Here is an 11,691-nt window from a genome sequence, read left to right on the forward strand (position 1 = left end):
GACACTTTATTTCACGTTGCTCCAATCCACTCAGCTGGCAAAAATGAGTTGTACCTGTATTTCAAAGGGCCATCCTTGTTACACTCTGTGTCATGCTGAATCTCCCTGAGAACTATGTTAGGGGTACGCGTGTCTATGGATTGCTCAGTCACTTGTACTTTAATTTCATGAGCAGGCTGTTCTGTTGATGGCATCAGGGTGGCGAGCTGGTAGAATCGTTAGCACGCCGGGCGAAATGCTTAGCGGTATTTCGTCTGTCGCTACGTTCTTAGTTCAAATTCCGCCAAGGTCAACTTTGCCTTTTATCCTCTCAGGGTTGATTAAATAAGTACCAAATACGCACTGGGCTTGATGTAATCGACTTAATCCGTTTGTCCTAGTTTGTGCTCTCTGTGTTTAGCCCCTTGTGGGTAGTAAAGAAATAGGCATCAGCTGGGACCCTCGTCATCGTAACTGACGGAGTGCTCCTATAATGTGTTTACTCATGGTCAGATTATTGTGAAGACTGGCTTTATGGCAGAAAAAATTTAGTTCTTTTTAATTAATGTAGATAATCATTTACACTAAAAATAATGTTTGTGTATGTATGGTTGATAACTTATGACGTAATAATAAAAATAATAATAAAAAAAACAAATGAACGAAAGCAGATACACAACAATAAGACAATGGAATGAGTTAGTAATAGGTTAAATGCAATTAGTGACAGGCATGGATGTACAAACGTCACGCACAAAAAAATAGTTTTCACTGACTTTTTTTTTTGCATTGTTTTCGTTATGGAATCTACAGATTAGCTGAATTCAAAGCAGCCAGCTGTACATTAAAGCTTCGTAGGAAAAATCACCAAAAGCAAATTGCAAAAATTCAGCAAAACATGCATTGATTTTCAAACTGAAAGTTAAGGATTGTAAATAAAACGGCAGTGCATCAGCATGGTTGCAGCTCTGAGCTGAAACTAGAGAAAAAAAAATGATAGAGAAAAGGATTAGCTCTTTAGCATTTAAACTGGCAATATTCAACTAAAATATTCTATCTATGCTGAAGCTGGCCAGATCTGACATCTCACATTTACCCTACAATGTCAGAGTACAAATAAACAATCATATCATTGAAATCTTGAAGCCATGAGATAATGCATGATTAATTCAAAATATTGTGAATGAATATTATACTTGAGAGAGTAATCGGAATGGTAAATGGTTAAAGTGCTCTCCCTTAGATTAGAGACATAACCTGATCTAACCGTTAGCATTCAGATTACTCCGTCAAATGAAATACCATAAATCCTTGAGTATAATCCACATTTTTTTCCCAAAATTTAAACGTCAAAATCCCTAGTGCGTACTAAATACGAGGTTAAAAATGAAAAATATTTTCTAAGCAATGTCTGAATCTCTATTTGCTGTCCAGCAATGTTTATTCAGACGCATTTTGTGATGTCGAACACGAAAATACCTTAAGCTAAGCCTGAAAGCAATGAAGTCATAAAAGAATCATCCATAACTTGCAGTAAGCAACATTTATTAAACGTTATTACTGTTATTATTGTTATTTCTTTATTTTCTGCAAACAAAATGCACAAAAAAGCTACATGTTTGCATTGTTATATGTACAATGATAATAAAGGGCGTTAGGGTATACATTTTTACAAACCAAGGACGTTATATAGAGCTCCTTGACTCAAGTTAGAGAAGGGGTGTGTATTATACACAAGGTTTAGGTTTTTCAGAGGTACAGCCCCCTAAAAATCCCCTGCGTATTATACTCAAAGGCGGACTATCCTCGAGGATTTACGGTATTTATTAAGTCACTTTGTTTTGAATTCATCACGTATCATCTTGTAGCTTCGAGATTTCTATGATGGGATTACTTATTCTTAAAACGGCATTGTTAGATAGGTGTGAGAGTCTGGATCTAGTGAGTTTGAACATAATGGCTGGATGTGGCCATTTTAAATGCTAAACGGTTAAAACAATTACAAACAATTGTTTTGAATCAGGCAATATAAAGACTAAGAAATACATGTGCTGTTGGATGGATTTGTGTTGTTCTCAACTCAGAACATGCGTGCACTACACATATGAATGCATATATATTTGTGTACCATTTGTGATGGTTAATTTCTCAGACAAATTTGTTGAGAATGTGTCATTAAGTTACAGTTCTAACTTCAAATACTCCTTCTGTCCTAGAAAAGACAACAAGAAATCGTTTCAGTATATGCGTTGTGCAAATCCCTACCTGATCTTCAGTTGTGACCCTGTCACCCAATAGGGCTGTTAAAAAAATACTACTTACTACTAATTGGCTTAATTACCTTTCTTTAAGAGTTATTGTATATATAGAACTGATTTATAATGTAGTAATGCTTGCTGTGTGCGTTTTTCTATTATTATTATTATTATTATTATTATTATTATTATTTTGCAGTTTGGTAGTTTTGAAAACAACAGTGTTTCTCTGGTGATATGGATATGTATATATATGTTTTTGTGTCTGTATTATTCGATTAATATAGTTAGATTCAGTTCATTTTCTTAAATGGCCACAGTGTTTCAGCAAAGCATATATTCACGAAGTTTCTATCTGATGAGGCTTTAGAAATACATGCTTTGCTGAGAGAGAGAGAGAGTGACACACACACACATCATGGCCATGTAAGAACATGAATAAATTTAATTATACTAAAATCTGTCTCTAACACTAAACTCTTTTGTTTTCCTTTTTTTTTTTTTTACTTGTGAACTGTTATAATTTCCAGGCTGTCCCTCCCCCTCTTCCATCACTTCAACATATATGTGCCTACATACACATAAAGATGCATATTTGTATGTACTTACTTTTTTCTTGTGCTAATTAGGAATAGATTTTCAAATTTAAATCATCTCCTGTTTGCTTAACCCAAATATAATTTTGCTTATCATTAATAACTTATGAGACTTCAAGTGTTTTAGAAACATGTATCTGGTCTGTTGTCAGTTAACTGAGTCTCTCAAGTTTACTTGCTTTGAATTGTCTTTTGTTTTTGTTTTTGCTTACTTTGTGTCTCAACAGTTTTATAATCTTAACACCAGCAATGTTAAAGCTTTTAAGAAATGTGTTGTTTCTCTCAATGGCAGAATAGAAATAAAATGGATAAGTGGACAGACATGGTGATTGAGTATCATTTTGTAGAGTTTTTGTTGTTAATCGTTTGCTGATTCATCAGCAACTAAATAAGAAAAAAGAAGAGCAACCAACACAATGGAGCCAGAAGTGCAATAACTTAGATTACAAGAGTTTGGGGGTGGTGCAAGAGATGGAAAGAGATAGATGTGGAGGTGGTCAGAATTATATAAGGGCAAATGGAGTTCGTGGCAGACAAGAAAGTGGTCGATGGTTGTGTATGAATTTGGGTGTGTGGAGGGTTGAAATTGATAGGAAGCTCCTCAGCAGAGAAGGAGTGATGACTGGCAGCACAGAAAGGGCAGTCTGTGGAAAATACGGGAGTTAAGAATGAGGAATGGACATGAAACAGAATTGCTTCAGTGGCGAGGGAGAGATAATTGGTTGTTAACATATACACGTGTACATGCACACACACAAACACATGTATGCATACATCATCATCATAATCATCATTTAACGTCCGTTTTCCGTGCTGGCATGTTTTGGACAGTTCGACCGGGGTCTGGGAAGCCAGAAGGCTGCACCAGGCTCCAGTCTGATCTGGCAGTGTTTCCACAGCTGGATGCCCTTCCTAATGCCAACGTATGCATATATAATGCATGCACACACACACACATCATGTGTGAACAGCTGTCCCCTTCTTTGCGTCCAGAAAATCCTTAACTCTTTAGCACTTAAACTGGCCATATCTAACCCATATATTCTATTTGCTTCATGTTCAAATCAGCCAGGTCTGACCTCTCAAAGCTACAAAAAATGCATGATTGTGTGTGTGTATGTGTGCAATGCATGATGGATTCAAAGCAATGTCGATGAATAAGCATTGCACTTGACCAAGTAATCTGAACGTGAAAGGGTTGACATGTCAGATTTTTGAGAATTCTTGAAATTTGTCCCTTCTTTTGGGATTTGTTTCAGTAAATCAATAATTTATTTCTATGTTATTTGATATTCCCTTATTCATCTGTCTCTGTCTATTGTATGTATATATATGTACGTATATGTAAGGATGTGTACATATACTTACATAAAATATTCCAGTTTATTAATCAAATGAAAGAGTACTCAATGCATGATGTAGAGTATGTTGTTTATTTGAACAGAAAAATCTTTTTCTTTCCAAATCCAGGTTTGCATTTATGTGTTTTAATTACATTCTAAAATAATTGTGAATATAAATTGGTTTTGTGAAATGGCTCTAACTTTTTTTTTTCATTAATCAATATATTTATGTGGTGTTTTGAACACCACAAAGAGTAATTAAATAAATCTATTTTGGAATTTTCTCTAAAAATCTATTCTGTTTACTGATAAGTACAAGTAAAAATCAGTCAAATATAAAATTATCTAAATTTTATTAAAATATTGTATATAATTAGTTTATTTGCCAGTATTGTATCATAGCTTCTTATAGACACATGCATATAATTATAATGTATATTGAAAGTATAAAATAGTGCAATTTATACACAACTAAATTATGCTTCAGTTTATTTTGATTTTTACATTTGCTTTAAAAATATTGTAGAAAATGTTTTTGAAATGAAACTGGTTAAAATTCTCTATTACTTTATCCTCTGTTTGGTAATATACAGTTGGTATGTTAGCACTGATAGGATAATCCTGGCAGAAACATTAGCATGCTGGGTGAAATGCTTTGCGGTATTTCGTCTTCCGCTACGTTCTGAGTTCAAATTCTGCCGAGGTCGACTTTGCCTTTCGTCCTTTCGGGGTCGATTAAATAAGCACCAGTTATGCACGGTGGTCGATATAATCGACTTAATCCTTTTGTCTGTCAATTTAAATCTAACCATCCTTCCTTCTTTTGGTGGAAGTGTTTAATTGTAATGACCATGTGGGCAAAAGCATTGAACTATCAAAAGTAGTTCAGATCTATTGATTTGTTATTGGTAGACTTCCTCAGTTCACGTACGTGTGTGTGTATGTGTGTGTGTGTAGGGTATTAGGAATGCTTTGGGTATTTTATGAATGTGGCATGTAAAGATCTGCTGTTCCATCCTTGGGAAGTTGCAACTGTCATACTTCTTTCTGTACAGAACCAGGAGTTTATGTAAGATTCTGCAGCTTGTGAAGAAGCATTGTCTCAGAAAAGTTTGTACTGTAAGAAGACAGTGTTTGAATTCCAGAACCCCCTACGCACCCGCTCTTATATAATCTATATATATAAAGCTGAAGTTGTCTGTGTGTGGCAGGTTTGGTAGCCTTCAACTAACCCTATCTCCTCCGAGACCCTGCGGCGCAAGTTGACCAAAATTGAGAGTATGATAGAAGAAGGCTTGCTCTTCATTCCGTAGAAGATAAAATTCAAATCAGACCATGTTAAGACCAAAAATTATTTACATCAAAATGGTGCTTTTTTTTTCTATGAAAATCCCTATTTTTTACGATTTTTTGACTGCTGTGTCACCATTTTTCGGTGTATTTCAACCAGAAAAATGTTCACTTAAAGAGAATAACAAGCTACATAATGCAAAATTTTTACTTATCAAAAATTCCAATTCTAAAGGGTTGAAACAAACCCGAGCAATGCTGGGCGATACTGCTAGTAAGGTGGCGAGCTGGCAGAATCGTTAGCACGCCGGGCGAAATGCTTAGCGGTATTTCGTCTGCCGCTACGTTCTGAGTTCAAATTCCGCCGAGGTCGACTTTGCCTTTCATCCTTTCGGGGTCGATTAAATAAGTACCAGTTACGCACTGGGGTCGATGTAATCGACTTAATCCGTTTGTCTGTCTGTGTTTAGCCCCTTGTGGATAATAAAGAAACAGATACTGCTAGTAATGGAAATAAAAGTTGAGTTACTGGACCACATAAATAATAATAATAATAATAATAATAATAATAATAATTAATGAATGAGTGAGTGGGTGGCCTATTATGAGTGCTGATTAAAGTACATCACTTTATCCCAGTTTATCTGAATGACATTATAATAGATTCCATGGTGAGTAGTTTGTAGTTGTAGATGGGGGAGGAAAAGGAACATCAGTTGTGAATACAAAAAGACAAACAAAAGCGAAACAAAAGTACAAAGAAATAAAAAAAAATATCTTACTCTTCCAGGCATAGAGTATTGGATGTAGAATACTGTGTGTATGTCTGTGTATGCATATATATATATATCACCGTGACCGACCAGGCTATTAGATGTTGCTACACGTCGCTGGTCACAATGCACTTCGCATTGTTTTAGCCTTCAAATGACGCCACTACGCTGACTAAGCAAGCAGGCCAACAGAAGAAAGAGTGAGAGAAAGTTATGGTGAAAGATTAAAGCAGGGACCTCCCCCGCCGCCTTGCTGGTGCCTCGTGGAGCTTTAGGTGTTTTCGCTCAATAAACACTCACAACGCCCGGTCTGGGAATCGAAACCGCAATCCTACAACTGTGAGTCCGCTGCCCTAACCACTGGGCCATTGCGCCTCCACACACACACACACACACACACACACACACACACACTCATAAAAAGCACTCATGCTGACACCACGTAAAAGTGCTTGTGCCTGTGCCATGTTAAAAGCACCCCCAGCACACTGCAAAATGGTTGGCATTAGGAAGGGCATCCAGCCATAGAAACCAAGCCAAATGAGACTGGACCATATTGTAGTTCTCCTGCTTGCCAGCTCTGGTTAAACCGTCCAACTCATGCCAGCATGGAAAACGCTCATTAAATGATAATGATGATACAGTGTGTTGTATGTGCAAACACTTGCAATGTTTATGTGTGTGTGTGTGAAGGCGTGTGGCTTAGTGGTTAGGGCATTCGGCTGATGATTGTAAGGTCGTGAGTTCAATTCCTGGCCACGCGTTGTGTCCTTGAGCAAGACACTTTATTTCACGTTGCTCCAGTCCACTCAGCTGGCAAAAATGAGTAGTACCTGTATTTCAAAGGGCTGGCCTTGTCACATTCTGTGTCACGCTGAATCTCCCTGAGAACTACGTTAAGGGTACACGTGTCTGTGGGTTGCTCAGTCACTTGCACGTTAATTCCACGAGGAAGCTGTTCCGTTGATCGTATCAGCTGGGACCTCGTCGTCGTAACCAACAGAGTGCTCCTATATATATGTGTGTGTGTGTGTGTGTATACATATTTATGCATGATGAATTTGAAGCACTAAACTCTGTTTTTAGTAATATTGCATCCAACAGCATGGAGTTTTCCTTTCTTTTTTTTTTATTTTATAAATTGATTCTGTTAATTCCTGTGTTACCAAATTTGTGTTTTGTTTCTTCAGAATCGGAAAGGAATACTCAATCATCAAACCAACATCAAACTTCCAACAATGAACTAAGCGTCCTAGAATCCTTCAAAGCAGTCTTGTCTATATCGACCGAACCTCTGGACTATGATCCTCAGGATTACCCATATTTGATGAACAGCCCGCCTGGTTCACATCCTACCAGTGCCAGTGGCATATTCCTGTAAAGTAAGTTGTCTGCAGATTAAATTTTTTTTATTTGTTATTAACCGTTCTAGTAATAACTTGCTCAAGATTTCCCCTGTGATAGAAATTTCCTGTTTTAAAATTATCGAAATTCCATCAAAATTTCCTGTTAAAATATGTTCCAACCACCAGCTTAACCCATTCGTTAGTATATTTCAAAGTAAAACACACCCCTTTTGAGTTTCAATTAAATACTAAAATAATTACAAATGTAGACTGGTTTCATTAAACAACTGTAATTTTTTTATTTATGGACATATGTGATTTTTGGAATACAATTGAAGAAAAGGTTCTTAATCAGTTCTATTGCATAACTTTTGTCTCAAAGTGATTCTAACTACCAGTAAATACAAAATTTAAAATTAAAATAATAAGGGTGAAAAATTGAATATTAATTTGATTAATATCAATTTAAAACCAGTGGTCTAGCATGTAGAAAAATCTGAAAATTCAGAAAAATTGTGTTACATACATATAAGAGGGGATGACCACTAAGTGGACATCCCATATGCTAGAAGTCGACCCCCTATGGTCTTACCACTAAGAAAGGAATGTTCTCAAGAAAATTTAGCAAACGCCAGAATGTAAGCGAGCAAGACAAATGATAAAATACAAAATATACAGATTAATCCCGAACCAGTTTCGTTGTTACCACTTACGTAGAATGTCCACAACTCATCAGTGTGGTCGTCATAGCAAAATATAATTTGCAGAACTATACACGAGATGTCCGCATGAGATTGAACATGTATATAGTTCTACCAATTACATTTGGGGTTATATTTCCAAAAGTCTTCGTTTTGGCGGGCCAAAATACCGGAAATAATTCTGCTGCAATTTATATTTTGCTATGACGATCACACTGATGAATTGCGGACATCTATGTAAGTGGTAACAACGAAACTGGTTTGCGATTAATCTGTATATTTTGTATCATGCTCGCTTACATTCTGGCGTTTGCTAAATTTTCTTGAGAACATTCCTTTCTTAGTGGTCATCCCTCTTTATGTATGTAATATCAGTAAATACGGGTAAACCACAAGCTATCTTTTTTCTCGGTTTTTTCACTTTCTGCATAATGGTTTGTTTCCTGTAGTGATCACTTCAAACAAGTTTACAAGCTTACATTTGCTAGATTTCTCCATACCTCAAATATCATCTCAAACAATGTCAGATACTGTAACTCGATTATTTTACAAGGTGAAATCATGTGTTTTCACAAATGTACTAATGAGATATGTGCTGAAACTCACATTTAAATATCAGTGGATTCACTCAGCTGAGTTGGTCATTTGAGCCAAAGCATTTTGGCTGGGTCAGTAACAAAAGGATGACATTTATTTTAATAAATTCTTCATAATTTTATAATTGAAGCAAAAGCAGTGTATTTCAATAAAAATATGGTAACAGAAGCATTCACTCTCTCTTTTACTCTTTTACTTGTTTCAGTCATTTGACTGCGGCCATGCTGGAGCACCGCCTTTAGTCGAGCAAGTCAACCCCAGGACTTATTCTTTGTAAGCCTAGTACTTATTCTATCGGGCTCTTTTGCCATACTGCTAAGTTATGGGGACATAAACACACCAGCATTGGTTGCCAAGCGATGTTGGGAGGAGAAACACAGACACACAAAAATATGCACACACACACATAGATATACGACGGGATTCTTTCAGTTTCCGTCTACCAAATCCACTCACAAGGCTTTGGTCGGCCAGAGGCTATAGTAGAAGACACTTGCCCAAGATGCCACACAGTGGGAACGAACCCGGAACCATGTAGTTGGTAAGCTAGCTACTTACCACACAGCCACTCCTGCACCTATACTGGTGACTTTCAAATGGTATGCCTCAATAGATACAAGTCTGCTGCAAGGGGGTATCTCTATCTACTGTTCATTGTCAATATGCATAGAATCAACTACCATTCATCATCATCATTTTTGCTGCCCGCTTTTCCATGCTAGCATGGACCAAGTGGAATTCATTGGGGAATATTTTTTATAACTTGACTAGCACTATGACCCGGCAACACTGGGTCATACTGCTTGTGCATGCGCTCATACATGCGAGTACTGTCCAAATCTCTCACCAATCACATACAGCTAGCTGGCATTCAATTGGCGTATCAAGTTTCAGGCATTTTGGATAAAAAATTCACAAAAAAGTCACTTCTATTGATTTTTTAAGGGCTTTGCGGGGTGGTGACTGGGGAAATGTAAAGATGTGCACGACCACCCTTGGACGATTTTGAATGACCATAGAAAATGCAAGCCCTCTAACTGAAAAATTGTGGATTTGTATAAAGGATACACACACACACACACAGACATTTTGCCGTTTATATATATATAGAGATGATCTTTCTGTTGCCAGCCTTCATCTGTTACCAAGCAAAGTAATATTTCTCTCCATGACCGGACGTATTTTCCACAGAAGTTTGGTAACTAAGGGCAACAGTTGTGTGCAACAGTGATGCTTGTTTACAACTATTCTGTGATGTCAAGGCATTCAATGTTGTGTGTGGCTGTGGGGTAAGGAGTTTACTTCTCAACTACATGGTTCTGGGTTCAGTCCCACTGTGTAGCACCTTGGGCAGGTATCTTCTATTATTGCCTCAGGCTGATCAAAGCCTTGTGAGAGAAGTTGGTAGACTGAAACTGAAAGAAGCCTGTCATATATATATATATATATATATATATATATATATATATTATATATATATATATATATATATATAGATAAATAGATAGATATATTTGTGTGTTTGTGTTTGTCTCTCCACCATCGCTTGACAACTCATCTTGCGATGTTTACGTCCCTGTTACTTAGCAGTTCAGCAAAAGAGACTGATAAAATAAGTACTAGGTTTCCCAAAAATAAGTCCTGGGATTGATTTGTTCGGCTAAAGGTGGTGCTCCAGCATGGCCACAGTCAAATGACTGAAACAAGTAAAAGTATATATATATATATATATATATATATGTATAACGGAAGGTTTATGAAAATAAACAAAAGATGAAGGCAGGTGGAGTACAAACAAATAATGTATGGCACTCAGGAATAGAAATAAAACAAGTCTTTTACGTTTCGAGCCTATGCTCTTCGACAGAAAGATACACAGAAAAGAAACAAGGAGAGAAAAAAATTGCATGTAGGGGCTAACGATCCAACATGGCGTTCCCATGTATATATATGTATATATATATATATATATATATATATATATATAGCAATAAATAAATTGTATACACCAGTAAATGCCTTTTCACTGGTTGTAAAATGTAAGTACTAATCAACTATGGCAGATGATTCAAATTGATTGCATCTGTGTGTCCTTGTACCAAAATCAGGGACTGTTTTTTTTTTTTGTGTCTGTTGTATATATTCCAGGCCTGATTTAACCAACTGATTTCATTTCCACTTTTATTTTGTTCCAGTGTTCTGCAAAATGGTACCTTTTTTTCTGAATACAAAAGTGGGAAATATCCAGAGAAGTTAACAAAGGAAAGGAAAAAATGCAAAATGTGACTTGCAGAAAAAAAGCCCAAAAAACAAAACAAAGGACAAAAAAAGCCTGAATTTTTTTTTATTTTAAAAAACAGAAATTGAAAAAAAAAAAAATACAAAATTTTAAAGCAAAAAAATCATTTCTTTTCTCTTTCTAAAAACAAGTGATATCAAACAGTTACAACTGTTAATTTGATATTGTTTATATTGTAATTTTTTTCTAAGTTGACATAATAAAAATGTAATATGAAAAAATAAAATAAAAATATAAAATATCATTTTCTCAGAACTAAGCAAAAAAAAAAATAGGGAACCATAATACTACATTATATAAAAAAAAGGGAAGGTTTTTGAAATTTTAGCTTTTCCTTATTTTTGCATTCTGTCTCATTCCATTGAAAATTTCTATCATTAGAGTCAGTGTGCACGCATGACAGTGTAAGCGCCCTGAGAGAAATGTTGGACATAAGAATCATCAGATGTGGCGTGCAGGAGAGCCGTTTGCATTGGTATGGTCATGTACTATGGATGGATGAGGAGAGATGT

The 11,691-nt window shown here is 36.1% G+C and overlaps 1 protein-coding gene across 2 annotated transcripts in view; it reads left to right on the forward strand.

Moving 5' to 3' along the window:
• Positions 1-11,202, forward strand: part of LOC115218044 (ankyrin repeat domain-containing protein 10) — an 85,039-nt gene extending 73,837 nt beyond the window's left edge. For both annotated transcript variants that reach the window (XM_029787799.2, XM_029787801.2), the window contains 2 exons: positions 7,427-7,618; positions 11,076-11,202. In XM_029787799.2, coding sequence (XP_029643659.1) covers positions 7,427-7,617 — 191 coding nt within the window. In that variant the 3' untranslated portion in view covers position 7,618; positions 11,076-11,202. The remainder of the gene's footprint in view (positions 1-7,426; positions 7,619-11,075) is intronic.
• Positions 11,203-11,691: the final 489 nt, after the last annotated feature.

The sequence above is a fragment of the Octopus sinensis genome, linkage group LG12 (genome assembly GCF_006345805.1).
Source record: "Octopus sinensis linkage group LG12, ASM634580v1, whole genome shotgun sequence".
Lineage (NCBI taxonomy): Eukaryota > Metazoa > Mollusca > Cephalopoda > Octopoda > Octopodidae > Octopus > Octopus sinensis.